This window comes from Mirounga leonina, unplaced genomic scaffold (assembly GCF_011800145.1).
Source record: "Mirounga leonina isolate KUSES-001 unplaced genomic scaffold, KU_Mleo_1.0 Mir_165, whole genome shotgun sequence".
NCBI lineage: Eukaryota > Metazoa > Chordata > Mammalia > Carnivora > Phocidae > Mirounga > Mirounga leonina.
In genome coordinates this window covers 56,607,429-56,630,574 of record NW_023270415.1, presented here as the reverse complement: position 1 = coordinate 56,630,574, position 23,146 = coordinate 56,607,429, and the positions used below count along the sequence as shown (strand labels likewise).

The following is a 23,146-nucleotide window of genomic DNA, read 5'->3' as shown; positions in this document are numbered from 1 at the left end:
TGGGGCTCGATGTGGGGCTCGATGTGGGGCTCGATGTGGGGCTCGATCCCAGGACCCTGGGATCATGACCTGAGCCGAAGGCAAACGCTTAACGACTGAGCCACCCAAGTGCCCTGGGCAAAAAGACTTTAAATAGTTGCTTATCCATCACCTTTATCTGGTTACCTCCCCCCCCACACACAGAGAACCTTTAGAATCCCAGAAAGAACTACTTTTACTTGTACTAGCTCCATGGCAACACCTGTTTATATCATCTTTTCTTAGAGCGGGAGAGAAATTGATGAGGAAATAAATACAAATTCATTGATTCATTTATTCATCCATCCATTCATCCATGAAGAGGTTACTCAAAATAATAATAAATAGCAATTAGTATTTGTAAGAAGCACTATTAAGCATTTTCTTTTTTAATGTTGATATCAACATCAGGAGGTAGATAAGATTATTATTTCTCTTAAGATAGTAAAACCTCTGTGGTTTAGCGATAAAAGCAGAATTAGGATTGGAACCCAGGTTGCTTGTCTAAAGCCTATTCTCTTACTCCATATGTTATATAGTGTATTACAAATCAGTAGGGAAATATATATCTTTTAAAATAGGAAAAAATATTAGGGTAGGTAATATACGTGGGAATTGAAGCTTTATAAAATATCATGTGTATAGTAATGCATATCCGGGGATACTTTTATAGTATATTTGTATACTGTAATATGAAAATTTATATTGTTATATATGGCTTATTTAAGAAAATACTGGGAGAAAGGAATAATGCAGGAATGATGAAGAGGGACCTGTAACCACAATATATACACAGATACACAACCAGTCTATCAACAGTTTATTCAACAAACATTTAGTGAGTGCTTACCAATTGTCAGTCTCTCTTCTAGCTTTGAATAAGAAGATTAAGATTCCTGCCCTTTCGGAGTTTTACATTTTAGTAGTGGGAGATTGAGCAACACATCAGTAATTCAGATAGTGGTATGTACTATGGGGAAAAAAGAAAGGGCTGGAGGTCAGAAGAAGACACCCAGGACATGCTGCTGTTTTATATCCAAATGAAATGAATGGAGGGGGTTATAAAAGTCTTGGAGGTAAACATGTGTATAGACTGTGAGGCAGAGACAGATCTTGACATATTCAAGCCACAGCAAGAATCCCAGGCGTTTGGAACAGAGTGAATGATGGCAAGCATGATAGAAGAATTTGGGGAGGCAGAGCAGAGGCCAAGTTATATGGACCCTCACAGGCTGTGGGAAGTTTGACTTTTCTCTAAGCAGTGAGGGAATTCAGTGACCTAGGGAATGATGTTGTCTTAGTTTCTAAAAAATCACTGTGGCCAGTATAAAGAGGGATGGAGTAGAAGCAAGAAGACAGAATGGAAGGCTATTGAAATAGTGGAGAAGAAAAGTAATGGTAATTTTGATAGGAAGGTCATGGTCAGGGATAAGAATTGATAAGCTTTGCTATATATATATTTAAATATTTGCTTTGTATATATATATATATAAATAGATATACATTTATATATATTTAAAGATTTTATTTATTTATTTGACAGAGAGAGAGATAGCAAGAGAGGGAACACAAGCAGGGGGAGTGGGAGAGGGAGAAGCAGACTTCCTTCTGAATGGGGAGCCCGATGTGGGGCTCGATCCCAGGACCCTGGGATCACGACCTGAGCGGAAGGCAGATGCTTAACAACTGAGCCACCCAGGCACCTCTACAATATATTTTTTTAAATGGAGATGGGAAAGTTTACTGATAGGTTGAACATAGATGTAAATGTGAATTTGAATATTAAAAAAGATAAATTAAGATGAATGAGTCCTAGATTTTTGGCCTAGAACTAGGTGAATGATAGTGACATTTACTGAAATGGAGAATGGTATAGGTGGAGGAAATTTTCAAAAGTATTATTTTAGACATAATAGTTTTCAGAAGCTTATTAGGCATATTATTGTAGGATTCTGACCAAAAGTCAGAATTTGGGATAAACATTTAGTAGTCATACTATATTGATGACATGGAAATAGATGCCCTTTTTGAGGGGTGACAGAAAGAAAAGAGAAGATGGCCTAGGTCAGAGAGTGTTACAACATGAAAAGGATCAGGGGAGGAGGGTGAGCTACAAAGAAAGAAGAAAGAAAGAAAGAAAGAAAGAAAAGAAAGAAAGAAAGAAAGATTGGTTCTCAGTATAGCCAGTGGTATAGAAAAAAACCAGGCTAGTGTGGTCTCCATGGCCAAAGAAAGGCTCAAGGTAGATGAAGTGATCTACAGGCAGAGATAATTACTCACAGATTGAGTAAAATGCAAATTAAGAATTGAATATCACATTGCAACAAGAATATTCTGGTGACTTTGGCATAATCATTTCAATGGAGTGAAGACAAAAACCTGATGAAATTGTTGGAGGACAGACTGGAAAATGAGGAAGAGAGGATTTGTCACTGTAGCAGCAGGGAAGGAAACCTTAGAATATGAAGGGTAGATGTGTTAGAATCTTGGCACCACAGTGAGCAGACTTCCAGACAAAAAGTTGATTGCTTCATCTTCTCAGACTTCAGTCTATTGGAAGAGACTAACATATAAAGAATATGAAAGCATAATATGAGCTATACTATCATAGGGCTGTATAAGAAAGAACTTGATGCTATGGAAAACTATGGGACACTTAACAGATAAGGGACTTAGCAAAGAGGTAAAGAGGTAAAATCAACATTGAATGACCATGGATGGTAGTGTTGGCTATGTGGGAGAAGGACATACCAAATCACAGCATTAAGAGAGTACATTAGTTCAGTAGGCTGAACTGGGATGGGGGATTGGGATGGTGACATATTGGGAAATCATGGGTACCTATAAGCCTGGAGATGTAGTTAGAGAATGATAAAGTGAACTGTATTTATCCTTAGAATTGAGGCAACAGGGAGATTTCTGAAGGATTTTCAGCAGTGAAATAACATGATCAAATTTTAATTTTAAAAAGGTCATTTTAATAATAATGAGACATATTACATGGATAATATACCCACCATAACAAGGTCCATTGATATGATTAATATGGTAACCTAGAAAAAAAATGAGAGTGAGGTAGGATAGTGCCAATGGAGACGAAGAGCATCTGTATTTTCTTTGAACTCAGAATCAGCACTTCATCAATCACTTATTTTTAATCTGTTTTTGGGGTAAATCTCTATTACAGAATTCTTCTTCCACTCCTGGCATGTTAATTCTTAAGTCATCTAAAACTGTTGGGTTTCTTTTTACAGGAGCTAAATTCTTTTCTGACCAATTTAACCTGAATTAATATATAACCCAATAACATAAATTTATAGGAAATTACAACAAAATGGTTTTCTTTAAGGATACTTTCTTACACTATTAAAAACATTTGTAGCACTCTTTTGAGCAATTGTCCTGTTTTTGCACTAGGCTTTGGAAGTAGCAGAAAACTATTATTAGCTTTTTAAAAATTATTATTATAAAAGGTATATCCTGATAACTCACTGTTATAACCAGACTACAACAAGTGCCCAAGGATCAGAGTGCCAGTGGTATCTAAAATAATAATAGTTGTGAAAGGAAATAGTAAAATGAAGTACAGTTTATTGACCTCTCACTGTATTCCAAGCAATGTGCTAGCTTCTTTATGTACGTTATCCTATCTATATATTTTTCACAAAAGCCCTTTTTAAACAACTGCATTATCATTTCACATATAAGGTATCTGAGTTTCAGAGAGTTTAAGGAACATATCTAACATCACACAGTATTTAACATTGTAAGTTAGGTCATGCCCAGAGCCAAACTGATAATACCACTGTATGAGAATTTTATTTTGATTAGTACTTAGTACTTTTAAAAAAGGGATAGAAGGGGTGCCTGGGTGGCTCAGTCGTTAAGCATCTTCCTTTGGCTCAGGTCATGATCCCAGGGTCCTGGGACTGAGTCCCACATCAGGCTCCCTGTTCGGCAGGAAGCCTGCTTCTCCTTCTCCCACTCCCCCTGCTTGTGTTCCCTCTCTCGTTGTGTCTCTCTGTCAAATAAATAAATAAAATCTTTTTTTAAAAAAAAAGTGATAGAGGCCTTTATTGACTTCAGATCAGGTCTACACACTCACTTTTTCTTTCCATACTGTACTGGCAATAACCAAACTGGCCCCATATCAAGTCTCTTTCTTCCACCAAAGGACATGGACTGGAGCCAAACTATCAGTATTCAAATTTCATCTTCATCTCTTACTAGCTCTGTGATCTCGGGCAAGTTATTGAATCGCTTAGTGACTCTATTTCCTGTAAAATAAGGAGAATATTTATTTATATCTCATTGGATTGTTGGGAGGCTTTAATGAGTTAAAAATCTGTAAATTGCTTAGAAGAGTCCCAGGCAATCAGTAGGCTCTGTATAAATGTTATTATCATCTTGATTACTCCTGAAAAGATGCTATTACTCTTTAAAGGATGCATAAAGAAAAAGGTAACAAATACAAGATAATTCTTCAAAAAATTCCATTTCTAGATACGAGCAATTTTAATGCAAATGTGCCAATGCACTTTTTAGTAATATACTGGAGATGATAGGCTGTCATTGAGTTAATTGTAGGATGAGTTTAGATATGCCATTGTAAGCTTATCCATTTATGTTGTCTACTTATTTTTATAGAAGTTTTTAGGAAGAAAGATTTAATTTTCATTGTTCTTATGAGTTGTAAAAAATAGTAAGATTTGGCTGTGTTTGCAATTCTGGTATCTGTCTAAGATGTTATCTCTGACCTTTTCTCTTATTTTAATCCTTTGCATTAGAATTAACTCCCTCTCTTGAATTGTTTTACTTTTAGTGCCCTGTGGTGGAATTTTAACGAAGCGCAAAGGGACTATTTTGTCTCCTGGATACCCTGAGCCTTATGACAACAATCTGAATTGTGTATGGAAGATTACAGTGCCAGAGGGAGCTGGCATTCAAGTAAGGAAATTTAAATCTTTCTCCTTTTCATTGTATGTTTGAAGTTAATCCTTTTCAGAGATGACAGGTTGCAGGTTACTTCCAAAGGTTTAGCCAGTGCTTTTCCCTGGCATGGTTGAATGTAAATAGAAAGATATTTGTTACTTTTTCCACCTGCAAAAAAACAGAAAACCAATTCAAGAAGGCATAAGCAGTAAGTAAAAATATGTTGCTCTACATGACATGGAATCTTGGGGTAAGGGTTTTTTACTTTAGAGGTTTAGTTGTGTCCTTACTGATCTGGGTTTTTCTGTCTCTCTTCTCTGCTATTTTAGCATGTTGGCCTAGTTCTTAAGCTTCTCTTCTCATGATCTTGAGATTACTACAAAGCTCTAGACATAACAGCTTTATGCAGTAATGGCAATAGCCAAAATGGAATGTTTCTATCTTACGTACCTTTACAGTCGTTAAAAAAACTTTTTAGAAATCCTTCCAGTAGACTTTCCTTCCTGTACTATTGACCAAAATTGCAAGAATATCCATTCCTAAGCCATATACTGGCCAGTAGCAAAAAATTTATTATGATTTGTCTCAAACAAATCAACATTAAATACCTGGATTAAGCAAAGGGCTCAGCTTTCTCTGATATATACTGTCCTCATTTAATCGAACAAAACCAATTCTCTGTTAGCAAGGAACAGGGATGCTAGTCTATAGACAATCAACACAATATACCATATTATTATAACTGGGGAGGAGAAACTTGACCAGTTACTCTGTTTTACAAGGAGATTGTTTCTGGATAAATTGATGGCATTTTACTCCTGAGTCCATATATATTCCATGGAAAGTAATTATTCTTTACAAAATAGTACATAATCTATATTTCATAAAAATAACTTGATTACTTCTCCAATTGAGTCATAAGGCTTTCCTTTGGATACTTGAGATATCTATCAGCTATGGAAAAAGTAGCCAAGAAATCATTCATTAAAACTGAAATTTGAGAGTAGTATAATTTTCAGTTAAAAAAAATCAACTTTTGAATTTATCTTTGTAATTTTTCAGAAAATTCAAAAAAAATCACTTGATGGGTGTTAGGGGTAAAATAGGTCAGTAAACCAATGAGAAAATATGAAATGTATGTTTACAGTGTTTTAAGGACATTAAAAATGAAAAAACTATAGATCTATGCTTATATTCTGACTAGCTGTACTATCGTTTTATGGCTAACTTGTAAAGTTCAGGGAAAACCAACCAATCCTATCTCATCACTGGTAGAATGAATAAGAATCTTAGAATTGTCCATGTTCCAGGTTGTATAGAAAATCTGAAATCAGATAATAACTTTAGAACCTTCATAGAATATTTGCTGTATCATATAGTGTCAGTTTATGAAGGTTATCCTAGAACCTCTATATGTTAATATCAGCTTGTCCATTTCTGTCTCAGCTTACAATAAAAAAACAAACAAACAAACCAGCATTTCCCCTCTAATTCTCATTTTTTGTTTTTGAGCCCTGCAATGTGGCTTTAGCTTCCATTGCTCTAAATGAGCCACTCATAGCAATCACTGAGGACCTATAGGTCAGTTAAATGCATTGTGTTGCTCATCCTGCTTATTCTGACAGCAACATTCTGATCATGCCCATTCTCCTGTCACTCTTAAAACATGTTTTTCCTCCTTAGTTTTCATGGCACCAGTACTCTCTTGGACTTTTGTTTTATTTTCTTTTTTACATCAGTGGCTCTTGCTTCTATGTTTGGGAACATGGTCTTCTCTTTCTACTCAACACATCAGATACAATGTTTGAGAGATTCTGTGGTGTTTGTTCATCTTACCTTACACCATTCTCTCTGCCATCTTGTCTACTTCCATGTCTTTAGCTACCATTTTGTGCTGATGAAGCCCAGGACCTGCATCATAATAGACCATCAGAAAACATTCTTTTTTTAATGAAGACTGAATAAATGTTGGTTCTCAAACCTAAATATCCAACCCAGACCTTTCACCTAAGCTTCATGACACATATCTAACTGCCCACTGGGCATTTTCAGCTAAACTTCTTGCTGGAATTTCAAATTCAACCTGTTCAAAATTGACTTCATGATTTTTTCTCATTATTATGGAACTTCTCCAGTGTTCTCTGACTCAGAATGAACCCCTCATCCAGTCAGTTGCACAAGCCAGAAATCTTGATGATTTTTTTTTCTTCTCCTGCTCTATACAATGAAATATGTCAGTGTCAGGTCTGTCTTTCATAAATCAAATAAGTCTATTTCTCTCCATCCAAATTTTTATCACTTAAGATTGGGTGATCGTAATCCCTGTCCCAGGTTCTTTTTCTCCTTCAATCTATTCCTCAGAGGGCAAAGAGAGTAGAGTAACCTAAAATTAAAAACCTACTAATATCACTTTCCTGCTTACAATACTTCAGCTGTCCCCTATATCCTTAATTCCTTGACAAGTTGATTATGCCTTTGTGCTTTGTCCTCATTTCTTACCTCTTCTGTTTACACTATTTTAGTTCTTTATAAAAGCTCTCTTTTGCCTTTGGGCCTTTATGCATGTTGTTCTCTTTGCAGACAACACTCTGCTTGATCTCCCTTTATTTTGTTTATTCTTAGTCATCATTTCTGTCTCAAAACAGTTCTGTGGAAGACTTTCTGTGAACTTGAGAAAAGGTTAAGTCCTGTGCTGTATGTTCTCATAGGTCCCTGTAATTTCCTTATTATAACACCCATCACATTTTACTGTTACTACTTAGTTAATTATCCATAAGATCATGAGGGCACTAACTCAGTCTGCTCTGGCAGCTAGCATGCTCAGTAAATATTTTTAGAATGAACTAATGAATACCTCCCCAAGCAGTGGAGTTTTGGACTATTTTAAGGAGTTAAAACAGCATGATGAACTAATAAGACATCTGCAGACAAAGTACATTGTATATCACATGTCCTAGCCAAACACTACTCAAAACTAGCTGTACTATCATTTTGATAGTACAGCATTTTATTTAATGATCACACGTTAGAAAACAGAATTTGAGTTTAACAACGCATTTATCAAGTTTAAACAGGGTGTGAAGTGTACTGGATTTTTAAATTTAAATAGTCTAAAGGACTGCCAAACACTTTTTTTCTAATTAACCTCTTTATGTATGGTAATTTTAGACATATCTCTAAATAATAGAAAATTACATAACACAAACACACACATATTTAATATGTGATTTATATTTGAAATTTCACTAATTTTACCTAAAAGCTACCTGACTGCTACATCAGGTTTAAAGCAATGCTTATTTTATTTTATTCAGTTAGGATGAATATGTGTGTGGATAAAGAATTATATGAATATTCAATAAATCCTGTACGAGATGAAATGGGATAACCAGTGGTGGAAAAAGAAACATTTAAAATGCTGGAAAAGTTACAAATAATATAGAGTGATTGAGCTATCTTTAGAAAGAGCCCAGCAAATAGAGTGATTTGTTATATTAAGTTTACATGAGAAGTTTGTGGGGACTAGTGTATTTGCCTGTCTATTTTAGCAAAGTATATTGATGGAGAATTCCAAAAGGGCTAATAACAAAGTTATCAAGCAGAAGAGCGATCTTTATGTGAATAACCATGGGAAAACAATGTTCATTACTTAACTGTGTCAATCTGTAGAATGATCATCATGAGTTAATATAATCTAACAAGCACGTTAAAATGAGATGTGAATGTCTGTATGAGAAATATCTGGTTTTAGTGATTGGAAATTCATTACCTCATAAAGCTATCCTGTTGCCATGATGGACAGCTCCATCTAATGCAAAATTCTCCTAAACGCTGAATCAATAGCGTTTTTTTTTCTTTTTAAATCTTTGACTTTGACTCCTATTTGGCTTTTTGTCATTGTGGGTCCTCAGTCATTTACTTGAGTCTCCCACACCCTCTGTGTTTATTGTGCCAAACTACATTCACAGTTTGCCCAGACTCTGCGTGGCAAATTGTGTTAGTTTCCTGTGGCTGCTGGAAGTACCAGGCACTTGATAGCTTAGAGTAGCTGAAGTTTATTCTCTCCCAGTGCTGGAGGCCAGAAGTCCCAAAGCAGGGTTCCTGAGCTGCGGCTGGGGTGCTGCCAGGGCTGTGCTCTGACCCTCCACTCTTCCCTCTGCCCAGGCTCTACGGGAGGCCCTTCCTTGCTTCTTCTAACTGCCGGTGGCTGCCGGCACTCCTTGGTGTCTGACTGTATGACTCCATTTTTTGCCCACATGGTCACAGTGCCTTCTTCTCTTCTGTCTGTGTCAAATCTCCTTTGACATCTTTCTTATGATTGTATTTAGGGCCTATTTGAATAATCCAGGATAATCTCCCTATCGCAAGATGCTTAGTTTAATTGCATTTGAAAGATCTTTTTTTTTTTTTTTCCTTCCACGTAAGGCAACATGTCTAGGTGCCAGGTATGAGGACCTGATATTTTTGGAAGCCAATATTCAGTCTGCTATACATATGTATCCAGGATTAAGCAAAATTTGTTCTTCTTATTAAGGTAATAGGCTTTCCTACAGATGTCTTCATTTTTGTTCTCACCACCCCTCTGATCTCCATAACTCAGGAAAAAAAGATAAATTATTCTTAAGTCTTCCCTCTCACTTCCTTCCCTTATTCAGATTACACAAAAGCCAGTAACTTCCCCTGTAGCAACATATGGGGGGCATCTCTGTCCCCCTTTCTACTATTTATTCCTGCCTCCGATCTACTTCAATTTTTCATTGTTTCTCACACAGACTACTGCAGTGGACACTGAAATTGTCTTTTCACTTATATTTTTTTCATCCAATGCAGTGCAGTACTTAAAGCAGTTCTGATTTTGCTCCTTCTAAAACCTTCAGTGGACTGCTCACTTGCATAATTATTGCGGTGGTGTTCAGTCTTTCTAGTCTCTTGGCCAATCTGTCGCAACTAAGATACATTAAATCCTTTATACACACTGGACACTATTTTCAACTAAAATTAATTTAGTTTTTACAACAATTCTATGAATCAGATACCTTTACTACAATGATTTATATGAGTAATTGAAGGCATAGAGAGATTAACAACTCTTTAGTATTACATGGCAGCCAGTGGAGGGAGCCAAGAAGCTGCAAATCCAGGCGTCCTAACTCTGCAGTCTTTTGTATTTATCCACTAAGCTCACTCTTCCTAACTTTTCTCTCCTTTTCCTAACTTTGCATGCATATTTCCTCATATGTAAATACATTCTACTGTGGCTAAATTGGATTACTTATGGTTCACTAAATCCACCTCATGGCTTGCCCCCTCTACATTTTTATAACTCAATAATCTCTTTCAGTGGAAAACCTCTCAATACATTTAGCTTATCTCAAATGTCAACTCCTGCATGAATTCTTACATTTTTTTTCCTTTTCTTTTCCTTTTTTTTTTTTTCCCAGCTGAATGTGATCTTTTCTTCCCCTGAATTGTAGGAAAGGAAAATTCAGATATGAAGAGAGAATTGATCATTGTTTAAGGAGGTGGTGATAATATTAAAGTCATACAGCTTTAATTCCATTCTTCTTCCTGTCCTGGAACGTTGCCATTGGGCCTAATGCCTGTCACACAGGCAGGGTATCTGTTGCCATGTGGCACTCACCCCTGGAAAGGAGACACCAGCATTCACTTGATGGGAAGAATGATGATGGTCTATTTTGTGGATAAGAAATTTTTAATGAATGCAATTGTGATAATTATTTAGCGAATGAGTGCAGTGCTTACAATTATAACAGACTTTAGCTAAATAAAATAAATTTATTTTAATAAAGTTAGTCCTTCCCTTCCTCCATAACAATAAAATATATACTAAAGAAAGAGAAAAAGGATCACATCCACAGTTGTGGGGGTCCTGTGGGTTCTTGCAAAAGCTCAAGCTGTGCCAAGTGAAGTGCAACAAAGTAACACATGCCTCTTTCTTTAAATAAAATTTAATAGACATGAGAGAATTGTACTCCAGCATTTCCCTTATCAACTTTAGGGACTTTCACAGTAATTTAGTTATTATGACTCCATTCATAAAAATAATCTTTAAAAGATGTACCCAAATCAGTTATAAAGTTTAATTTTGGTCATCTATATTGAGACCTATTAAAAATGTGCATAGGGGATAATAATGTTATTTTTTTTAATGAAAGGAAATTGAGCAAAGGTTAGGCAAATAAAGGAAAATGAAATGTATCCAGTATAAACCTAGCTAAACTGGCAAAAATCGAACACTCCAAAACATAGAAGTTCACCAGTTGTTTAGAACATGCATTGGGATTCCTGGCACTAAGACATTAATTAACCCAAAGCCTTTATTTTTATTTTTTTAGTTTTTATTTCTTTATTTACTTTAGATATATAGATACAGAGAGAGAAAGTAAAAGAGAGTGGGGGGAAAGGGGTATAAGGGGAGGGAGAGGGACAAACAGACTCCCTGCTGAGCAGACACGGGCTCCATGTGGGGCTCCATCTCATGACCCTGAGATCATAACCTGAGCCGAAATCAAGAGTCAGACACTTAACTGACTGAGCCACCCAGACACCCCTAACCCACAGCCTTTAATAAAGAGAATATTCTGAGATGGTGACAGACATTATGTAATATTAGTATCTTGTTAGAAATATGTTTTCTTATCAGTAATTATTATTTCACAGGTGCAAGTTGTCAGCTTTGCTACAGAACATAATTGGGATTCTCTGGACTTTTATGATGGGGGAGACAACAATGCTCCACGCCTCGGAAGTTATTCAGGTAAATAGAAGAGCTGAGCTTAATTAAAACACAGATATTATTAGGAATATAGAAATCTCTCTCTCTTTTTAAAAGAGCTTCCAAGACTCTGACTTGGCAGTTTAATTCCTTTTTATAAACTATACACAGGGAACTAAATTACAAGGTGAGAAATTTGAAAGGCATAAAAGGTAATGACATTGAAATTGCTGTTTAAAACCTTACTATATTCTTACTATATTTATGTAATTATTTATTGATGCCTTTATAGTAATATTTTCAGCTGAGCTGTGGTTCAGGAATATGTGTGCCCTTTTCCCTTAAATAGTTAAAAATTAGACAGTGCTTGGTAATTATGCTCTATCTATTCAATAGAGTGTTACCCAGCCATTAAAATAATTTTAGAGACTGTGTAACAACATGGTAAATGTTACAAGGTACTGTTGAGTGAGAATAAAGAGAATTTAAAATTATTTCTAGGAAATGAATAAAATTATATAAAGTGAATTAATACCCAGGTACCAAGACCAGAAGGTTTTTAAATTTGTTAAGGTTTTTAAAGGTAATTTATGCAATAATCTAGCAGCTTTTTCCAGCAAATGAGAAGTGAAATCGTTTTACTCTAATTTTAACTATACTTTTTATTTTATTATACTTTATTATACTTTTTAACTGTAGACATAGGAACATAGCTAAACCATGAACTTCTACATTTCAGATATACTTGAATCAGCGTGAATGGTTTTAAGTTTTTAATAGATTTTAAAATAGAGTATGATAACCAGTTTTTCAGCATCACCATTGAGAAAAGGAAAGAAGAAATATCTGGAGTAGGAGTGACTTGGTTTAGTCATAGAAAGTATTTTAGATACAGGTTAAGGTAGAAGTCTTTCTTGGAAGAAATCTCATAACATTTTGAGTATACATTTGTTTAGAATAGATTGAGGGTATACTTTCTTAATAATAAATACAACAATGAAGATAATAAAAGTGACAACAGCTGTTGATTTACCAACTGCTAGCTCTATGTGAGGCTTGTCATACATCTCCTCATTTGCTCTTTCTAGCAGTTCTGGTACTTGATTGAAGCTTAGAGAGATTAAGTTGCCCGAGATTGTACAGCTAATGTTAGAATGAGACTGGAGCCCAGCTGGTGTGACTCCAGAGCCAGAACTCTTAATCACTAAGATTCTCTAGGAGACTAAGGGCAGGCAGGGTGAGTTTACCTCTGTCTTCAGTGATTCAGTGAGGATACTATGGACAGATAACAGGTTGAAAACAAAAACAAAAACAAAGCAATTATATGTTCTATAATGAATTAGTCCTGACTTCCTTTATAGAAGGATCAGTGAGTGGTTAAGGTCCACAGATTTGTACAAAGTAGTATAAAGTAACTAGTTACAGAAAAAATTTGCAACATTATCAACTAATATGTTATCTTAAAACATAGAATTGACACTTTTTTTATGCTTGTCATTTGAAATTGCTTGAGTTGTAATCTTAAGGATCTTGAACTATTACTCAATGTCAAATAGTCAAGAAGTAATTGCTTCAAGCAGATATTTTGTTTTCAACTCTATAATTGAATAAAGTCAAGTTGACTTCCTTTAGAAATTCAGAAGTACATCATTATAATGTATTTGCTGGGAGACACGGCTAACACTAGTTTATAATTGGGATTTTTCAAACACTACTTACCAGCTTTGCTGTCAGAGTATAAGATACATCAAGGTACTTTACCTGGTATAGAAGAACATACATACATCCATGCATACATACATAAATGAAATGCATATATAATATATTTGTATATAACATATATAATAAAAAGGGCAATAAATAGAATTCTCTGAACCCATACATAATCTTAAGTTACTATACTATAAAAATCACCTGCAAACTTTAAAATTAAACTTCCCATTAGCTCATGCATGGAATATTGAAATCCACATGAAATTCAAAACATTTATTTTAGGTGACCTGCAAAATTTACTGCTTTGACCAGCTCTTTGTGCCTGCCTATTTTTAGGGAGCAATCTAGAGTGATCTCAAAGAACCATCTCCTTGGAGATAGTCACAAACAATAAAATGATGAAAGAGAAATGTGGGACATATTTTTTTATCAAAAAATTCCTGAAAAAACACTTGACCAATACATAATTTCAGTGATAATCTATTGGCTGATTAGTAGTTAACTTACTTAGTTTTACTATAATATTTATTATGTGATCATTGACCTGCCTTTCCAATTATCATTTCAGGAACAACAATACCCCATCTGTTGAATAGTACGTCTAATAATCTATATCTAAATTTTCAATCAGACATCAGCGTTTCTGCTGCAGGATTTCACCTTGAATACACAGGTAAATATAATATCATGTGCTACTCAAGAAATTTAAGAACAAGTTTATATTAATTTTTAAATATTAATTTTTTGAATGTAGAAATTAAATAGACTTTGTCAGGAGAGAATATTGTCTTATTTTTTAAAGATTTTGATGTGCTCCTCCAATTCATTTACAAAACTATATAAAGTTTTAATTATTTTCAACAGAATTTACAAGTGTTTTCTTTTTTCTTTTATTGTAAGAACAATGAGATTTACCCTCAAGTTTTTAATACACAATACAGTAGTGTTAACTATAGGTACAATGTTGTACAGCAGATTTCTAGAACTTACTCATCTTGCATCACTGAAACTTTATACCTGTTGAACAGAAGCGTCCCCTTTCCTCCAGCCTTGGCAACCATCATTCTACTTTCTATTTCTAGGAGTTTGACTATTTTTATGTATTTATTTATTTGTTTATCTGTTTTTTATTATCATTTTTTTTTAATTTGACTATTTTAGATACTTGATATAAGTGCTGTCATGTAGTATCTGTCCTTCTTTGTCTGGCTTATTTCACTTAGTATAATGTGTACTAGGTTCATCTATGTTGTTGCTTTTGGCAGGATTTCCTTCTCTTTTTTTAAGACAATGATATTACATTGTATGTATATACCATCTTTTTTTTATTAATTTATCTTTTAATAGGCATTTCAATTGTTTCCATATCTTGGCTATTGTGAGTGGTGCTGCAATGAAAATAGGAGCACAGATGTCTCTTTGAGATTATTTCAAATGTTTTGTAAATATACTCAGATGGGATTGCTAGATCATATAATAGATCTACTTTTAATTTATTTGAGAAACCTCCATACTGTTTTCCATAGTGGTTCCACCAATTTACATACCTATCAACATTGTATAAGGGTTCCAGTTTTTCCACATCTTCACCAACACATACTTTTTTTTTTTTTTTTTAAGATATATTTATTTATTTGAGAGAGCGAGAGAATGCATGCAGGGCGGGGGAGGGAGTAGGGGAAGGAGAGAATCTCAAGCTGACTCCATGCTGAGGGTGCAGCCCAACACGGGGCTCGATCTCACAACCACTGAGATGTGACCTGAGCCAAAATCAAGAGTTGGTCGTTTAACCAACTGAGTAACCCAGGCATCCCAACATGTATTTTTTTTAAAACAAGAACATTTTATCCTTATCAAAAGGAGACATATCCTAACAAAAACTCCAGTTTTGAGTATTTATGAACCACATAACAGCATCAACCTTCTTAAAGGGGATAGTCAAGAAATATAAGGAGAAATAAATAGAAATGCATTATGAAATTGATCAAAATTGATCCCTGTACAGAAATTCTACATAGAGCAATAATCATAGGAGTAATATAGAAAATAATTGTTTAAAAGTACCCCAACACACACACACACACACACACACACACAAAATACCAGGTCCAAATGACTTCACATAGAAATATTGCTAGCCTTTAAGGACAAGGTAATCCCAATGCTGTTTTAATTATTCTATCTTCTGTGGTTATCACAGGTTCCCATAATACAATAGAAACCTACAAGCTGAACTCTTCTATGAATATGATGCAAAAGTTTTATTTTTTCAGTTCATTGAAATTTAGTTGACACATAACATTGTGTTGTTCTTGAATTTATACAATGTGTCGATTTGATATATGTATTTATTGCAAAATGACTACACAATATGGATAGTTAATACCTCTATAGCTCACATAATTACCTTCTTTTTTTCTTTGTGTGTGTGTGTGTGAGAGAGAGAGAGAGAGAATACTTAAAATCTACTCTTAGCAACTTGCAAGTATATGATATAATGCAAACCAGAAGATTTATTTTTTAATTTGATGTAGTTCCACTTATTTATTTTGCATTTGTTGCTTGTACTTTTGGTGTCATATCCAAAAAAAATCAATGACAAGACCAATGTCCAGGAGCTTTTTTTCTATTTTCCCTTAGGACTTTTACAATATGGGGTTTTATTCCAATTCTGAATAATTTTTGTGAGTAGTATAAGGTAGGGGTCCAATTTCATTCTTCTACATATGATTAAACAGTTTCCCCAGCACCATTTATGGGGAAAAGACTATACTTTTCCCCTTGAGTATTCTTGGCATCTTTTTCAAATGTTAGCTGGCTGTATATGTGAGGGTTTATTTCTGGGCTCTCAATTCTGTTACATTGGTGTATGTGTCCATTTTTATGTCAGTACCATACTGTTTGATTACTATAGCTTTATAATAGTTTGAAATCAGAAAGAATGATGCCTCTAGCTTTATACTTCTTTTTCAGGATTGCTTTGGGTATTCAGGGTCTTTTGTGGTTCCATGAATTTCTGTCTCTGTGAAATCATGCCATTGGAATTTTGACATGAATTCTGTTGAATATATAGATGGCTTAAATGTGGTTAAATTTGTTCCCAAATTTTATTGTTGTTGTAAATGGTATTATTTTCTTTCTTTTTGAGATATTCTGTTTTTAGTGTATAATAACACAACTAATTTCTGAATGTTGATTTTTTTATCCTGCAACTTTATTGAATTTGTTCATTAGCTCTAATAGTTTTTGGTGGAGTCTCGAGGATTTTGTATACATAAGATCACATCATTTTCCAATAGAGATAATTTTACTTTCCTTTCTGGTTTGGATGTCCTTCATTTCTTTTTCTTGCATAATTACTCTGGCTAGAACTTTCAGTACTCTGTTGAATGAAAGTCATGAGACTGGGCACCTTTAGTCTTCTTCCCTATCTTAGAGGAAAAGTCTTCAATCTTTCACCATTGAGTATGATGTTAGCTGTGGGCTCTTCATATATGGCCTTCATTAAGTTGAGGTTCATTCCTTCTATACCCATTTTGTTGAGAGTTTTTATCATGAAGGCGTGTTTTGTCAGATGCTTTTTCTGTGTCTATTGAGATTATCACATGATTTTTTATCTTTCACTGTACTAATGTGATGCCTCACAGTTTTTTTATTTGCGTGTGTTGAACTATCTTTGCATCCCAGGCATAAATCCCACTTGATGGTGGTGTATAATCCTTTTGATATGTTGTTGAGTTTGGTTTGCTACTATTTTGTTAAAAAAATGCACATCTGGGGGCGCCTGGGTGGCTCAGTCATTAAGCGTCTGCCTTCGGCTCAGGTCATGATCTCAGGGTCCTGGGATCGAGCCCCACATCGGGCTCCCTGCTCGGCGGGAAGCCTGCTTCTCCCTGTCCCACTCTCCCTGCTTGTGTTCCTGTTCTCACTGTCTCTCTCTCTGTCAGATAAATAAATAAAATCTTTTAAAAAAAATGCACATCTGTATTCATCATGGATTTTGGCCTGTCATTTTTTTCTTGTAGTGTCCTTATCGGGCTTCGGTATCAGGGTAATTCTGATTTCATAAAATGAGATTTAGAATGTTCTCTCCTCTTCAGTTTTTCAGAAGAGTTTGAGAAGGACTAGCATTAATTCCTTTTTACATGTTTGGCAAAATTCACCTATGAAGCCATCTAGTCCTGGGCTTTTCTTTATTGGAAGGCTTTTGATCACTAATTTAATTTCTTACTTGTTATTAGTCTGTTCAGATTTTCTATTCTTCATGTTTTAGTTGGTAGGTTATATGTTTCTAGAAATGTGTCCATTTCTTATAGATTATCCAATTTTTTGGTATATAATTGTTCATAGCAGTCTTTTATGATCTTTTTCATTTCTGTGATATCAGTGTAATGTCTCCTCTTTCATTTCCAGTTTTGTTTATGTAAGTCTTCTCTGTCTCCCTTTCTCTCTCTTTTTTTTTTAGTTAATCTATGGAATCTTATGTCAATTTTGTGTATCTTTTCAAAAACCAGCTCTTTGTTTCTTTGGTCTTTTCTGTTGTTTTTCTGTTTTCTATTTTATTTATTTCTGCTCTGATCTTTGTTACATCCTTTATTCTGCTAACTTTTGGCTTTAGTGTATTCTTTTTCTAGTTCCTTGAGATATAAAGTTAGCTCGTTTATTTGAGGTCTTCCTTTTTTCAAATGTAGACATTCATTGCTATAAACTTCCTCTCAGAACTGCTTTTGTGTATCCCACAAGTTTTGGTATGTTGTGTTTCTCCTCTTTTTGTTTGCTCATTTCAAGATTTTTTTTTAATTTTCCTTTTGATTTATTCTTTCAATAATTGGCCATTTATGAGCATACTATTTGATTTCCACATATTTGTCCACATATGTGTGAATTTTCCAGTGTTCCTTCTGTTATTGATTTCTAGTTTCATGCCATTGTGATTGGAAAAGATTTTTGATATGATTTCACCCTTAACTTTGCTAAGACTTCTTTAGTGATATAATATATGATTTATCCTGGAGAATGTTCTGCATGTACTTGAGAAAAAATATGTATTTTGTTGCTTTGCAATGAATGTTCTGTATATGTCTGTTAGGTTCATTTGGTCTGAAGTATTGTTAAAATCCAATATTTCCTTAATACTTTTTTATCTAGATGATCTATATATTGTTGAAAGTGAAGTACTGAAGTCCCCTACTATTATTGTATTGTTGTCTGTTTTTCCCTTCAGATCTGTTAGTATATGCTTAATATATTTGGGTAGTGCTCAGGTGTTAGTTGCATATATATAGATATATATAATTTATTTAGAGAGAGAGCACATGAGTGGAGGGTGGGGCAGAGGGAGGGAGGAAGAGAGAATCTCAAGCACACTCTGTGCTGAGTGGAGCCCAACATGGGGCTCTCAGGGGACACTGAGATCATGACCTGAGCCAAAATCAAGAGTCAGATGTTAACTGACTGAACCACCCAGGTGCCCCTATTTGCATATATATTTATGATTACTATATCCCTTTGATTAAATGATCTAATTATTATGCAATGGCTTTCTTTATCTCTAGTAACAGCTTTTGAGTTAAAGTTTATATTGTCAGATATAAGTATAGCTACCACTGCCTGTTTTGGTTTCCACTTGCATGGAATATCTTTTATTATCCCTTCACTTTGAGCATATGTGTATCTTTGAAGCTGAAGTGAGTTTCTAGTAGGCAGCATATAGTTGTTTTATTTTGTTTTTTGTTTGTTTTATTTTTTAAATCCATTCAGCTACTCTATGTCTTTTGCTTGGAGAATACCATCCATTTACATTTAGAGTAATTATTTACTTACTAATACCATCTTATCAAATATTTTCTGGCTTTGTTATAGTTCCCATATTCCTTTCTTTCTCTCTTACTCTTTTCTTTTATGAATAGGTGATTTTCCAGAGTGGTGTGCTTGATTCCCTTCTTCTTATCCTTTGAGTATCTACTGTGAGCTTTTGCTTTATGGTTACTATGAGACTTACATGAACTATCTTCTAGATATAACTATCTATTTTACACTAACAACTTAACTTCATTCACATAATAAATCTCTGTCCTTTTACTTCCTGCTTTGTGTTTTTGATGTCACAATTTACCTTATTTTTTTTGTATTCCTTAACAAATTATTATGCTGTAGTTAATTTTAAAACTTTTGTCCTTTACTTTTATACTAGAATTAAGTAGTTAATACACCACCGTATTACAGAATTAAAGTATTTTGAATTTAAATATGTACTTACCTTCACCAGTGTGTTGTATATTTTTGTATGTTTTCATGTTACTAATTAGCGTCCTTACATTTCAGCTTGAGAGATTGCTTTCTGCATTTCTTGTAAGTCAGGTCTAGTAGTAATGAACTCCATTAACTTTTGTTTGTGTGGGGCCATCTCTCCTTCGTCCAACGTTTTCTAATGGACTACTTTACTGTATAAAGTATTCTTGCTTGAGAGTTTTATTCTTTCAGCACTTTGAGTGTAACATCACTCTCTGTCCTTGTCTATAAGGTTTCTCCTGAGAAAGTCACTGATATTGCCTTGTACAGGTCCCCTTGTAAATTATGAGCTTCTTTTCTCTTGTTATTTTTAAGACCCTCTCTTTGTCTTTCATTTTTGACAGTTTTATTATAATTAATCTTGGAAAATATCTTTTTATGTTAAGTTTGTTTGGGAGCCTATGACTTTTATGAACATGGATGTCCAAATCTCTCCCCAGATTTTGGAAGTTCTGTGTCATTACTTCTGTAATAAGCTTTTTAAAAATGATTTATTTCATTATTTGAGAGAGGGGGGAGAGAGAGAAAGAGAAAGAGAGAGAAGAGGGGCAGAGGGAGAGAGAGAGAATCCTGAAGCAGACTCCCTGATGAGTACGGAATCTGATGTGGGGCTCAATCCCAGGATCCTGAGATCATGACCTGAGCCAAAATCAAGAGTTAGCCATTTAACTCACTGAGCCACGCTGGTGCCCCATTGTAATAAACTTTCTGCTTTCCTCTTCTCCTTCTGAGATTCTGTTCTGAGATCTTTCAGATCTCTTTGTTAAACTTTTCATTTCGATCATGTGTTGTTTTCTTGATTTTGAAGAATTATTTTTTGTGAGTTTCTTTGTAGTTTATTGAGCTTCCTTAAAACAGGTATTTTGAATTCTTTTTGAGGTAAATTGCAGAGCTCCATGTCTTTGGGGTCCATTACTGGAAAATTATTGTGTTCTTTTGGTGGTGTCATGTTTTCTGGATTTTTCATGTTTCTTGAAATACTGTGTTACTGTCTTTGTGTTTAAAATAGTAGTCACCTTCTCCAGTCTTTACTGGTTGACTTCAGGAGAGAAATATCTTCCTTTAGTCCTGCTGGGGATTTTGAGACTTTCTCAGACCTTCTACGAATATGCATGTTCCGCACTTCTTGCTCCCTCTTATGACAGAGCTCTTAGGCTTGTATTCCTTCTCTCAATCTTCTAGAGCCAGGCCCTGTACGAACGACTTCTCAGCTAAATGCTCAAGTCTGTTGTCCCTTCTGGGTCCACAAATTTGGGCCAGCTTTCTGCACATGTTCACCCGCTGTTATCTTGGGGGATGGGTGATGCAGATAAAGTCAAATTTTTCCTCTTATCCTCAGCAGTGTGTCCACTTTTGATTTTTTTGTCGTTGTTCCAATGGTGTGTTGGACTTCTACCAGACTCCTGGGCCTCCATAAAGGGTCTCTCATTCATGGGTGATTGTGTAAATCAGTGTTCTCCAGAAGCTCCTAAACTGTGGCTCAGAGGTGCTAGAGCTAGTTCAAAGGGTACTTCCAGAATCCACAGCCAGCACCAAAGTCTATGTGCCTGTTACCTGATACACTGGTAGGTGAGACTCCTCTTGGATCCCTCGGTGTATTTTTTGATGACAGAACCAAAGGCCAAGGAGTTGTTGCCAAGTTCTCAGGGCTATGCAGTTGTTTCTCACTCAGCCACCTAGGGGCTGGTCTGTCTTTTCCAAATGGCTCTTCTCATTTTTGAATGAGATTCATTCACTGGGATTTCACCATTTCCTACCTGGCTATCACATCTCCCACAAAGGCATGTTGTCCATGGATGACTGCCATATTGTTGTTGCTAAGGGGAGGATATAATAAGGGGCATCTTATTCAGCAATCTGGTGGACATCACTCCTTTTTCTTTTTTTAACAATAGCCATCCTAATAGGTGTGACGTGATTATCTCATTGTGGTTTTGATTTCCTTGCATTTTCCTGATGACTAAAGATGTTGAGCATCTTTTCATACCCCTGTTGGTAATTTGTATGTCATCTCTGGAGAAATGTCTATTTAAGTCCTTTGCCTATTTAAAAAATCGGATTATTTATTTTCGTTATTAAGTTGTAGGAGTTCCTTATATATTTTACGTATTAATCCGATATTAGATATATGGCTTGCAAACATTTTCTCCATTCTTTAGGTTGATTTTTGCTCTGTTGATTGTTTCCTTTGCTGTGCAGAAGCCTTTTATTTTGATGTTGCCCCACTTGTCTATTTTTGTTCCCTCTGCTTTGTTGTCATGCCCAGGAAAACATTATCAAGACCAGCATCATGACACTTTCCCCTATGTTTTCTTCTAGGAATTTTACATTTTCAGATCTTATCTTTAAGTCTTCAATCCATTTTGAGTTAATTTTTATATATGATGTAAGATAAGGGTCTGATTTTATTCTTTTGCTTTGGACATCCAGTTTTCTCAACATCATTTGTTTAAGAGATTATTCTCTCTCCATTGTGTATTTTGGCATCCTTGATAAAGATAAGTTGATGTGGGTTTATCAGCTGGATTCTCTGTATTCTCTATTCTGTTTCATTCATCTATATGTCTATCTTTATGCCAATACCATACTGTTTTAATTATTGTAATTTTATGTATTTTGATATTAGGAAGTGTGATGTCTCCAGTTTTGATCCTCATTCTCAAGATTGCTTTGTCTACTTGGGTCTTTTGTGGTTCCATATAAATTTTAGGATTATTTATTTATCTAATTCAGTAAAAATGCCATGGGGGGTTTGGTAGTGATTGCATTGAATCTGTTTATAACTTTGGGTATTATGGACATTTTAACAATATTATGTCTTCCAGTCCATGAACATGGCATACCTTTCCATTTATTTGCATCTTTTTCAATTTTTTCCATTAGTGTTTTGTCATTTTCCATATACAAGTCTTCATTTCCTAGGTTAACTTTATTCCCTAGTATTTTACTATTTTTGATGCTACTGTAAATAGGATTGTTTTCTAAATTTCCTTTTCAGTTACTTTGGTGTTAGTATATTGAATTACAAGTGATTTCTGATATTTTGTGTAGCAACCTTACAGAATTTAATGTCCTGTGGAGTTAGGGTTTCAACATAGAAGATCCTGTCACCTGCAAACAGATATGTCCACTTCTTCCTTAATTTGGATTCTTTTTTCTTGCCCAGTTTCTCTGACTAGGATTCCAGTCAGAAATGGAAAATGGAAAGCTTTGAGGTTTTTGTTTGTTTGTTTGTTTTGTTTTGTTTTGACCATTGAGTATGATGATAGCTGTGGGTTTTTCATGTATGGCCTGTATTGTTTCAAGGTACATTCCATTACATCTAATTTATTGGGAGTTTTCATCATAAAAGGATATTGCACTTTGTCAAATGCTTTTTCTGCATCTATTAAGATAATCATATGATTTTTATCCTTTAATCTGTTATTGTAGCATATCACATTTATTTGTGTATG

At 34.8% G+C, this 23,146-nt stretch overlaps 1 protein-coding gene across 3 annotated transcripts in view; it reads left to right on the top strand.

Annotated features, from left to right (window-relative positions):
* CSMD3 (CUB and Sushi multiple domains 3) overlaps positions 1 to 23,146 on the top strand; it is a 1,201,062-nt gene that overhangs the window by 1,044,845 nt on the left and 133,071 nt on the right. For all 3 annotated transcript variants that reach the window (XM_035011782.1, XM_035011781.1, XM_035011780.1), the window contains 3 exons: positions 4,841 to 4,965; positions 11,632 to 11,728; positions 13,969 to 14,073. In XM_035011782.1, coding sequence (XP_034867673.1) covers positions 4,841 to 4,965; positions 11,632 to 11,728; positions 13,969 to 14,073 — 327 coding nt within the window. The remainder of the gene's footprint in view (positions 1 to 4,840; positions 4,966 to 11,631; positions 11,729 to 13,968; positions 14,074 to 23,146) is intronic.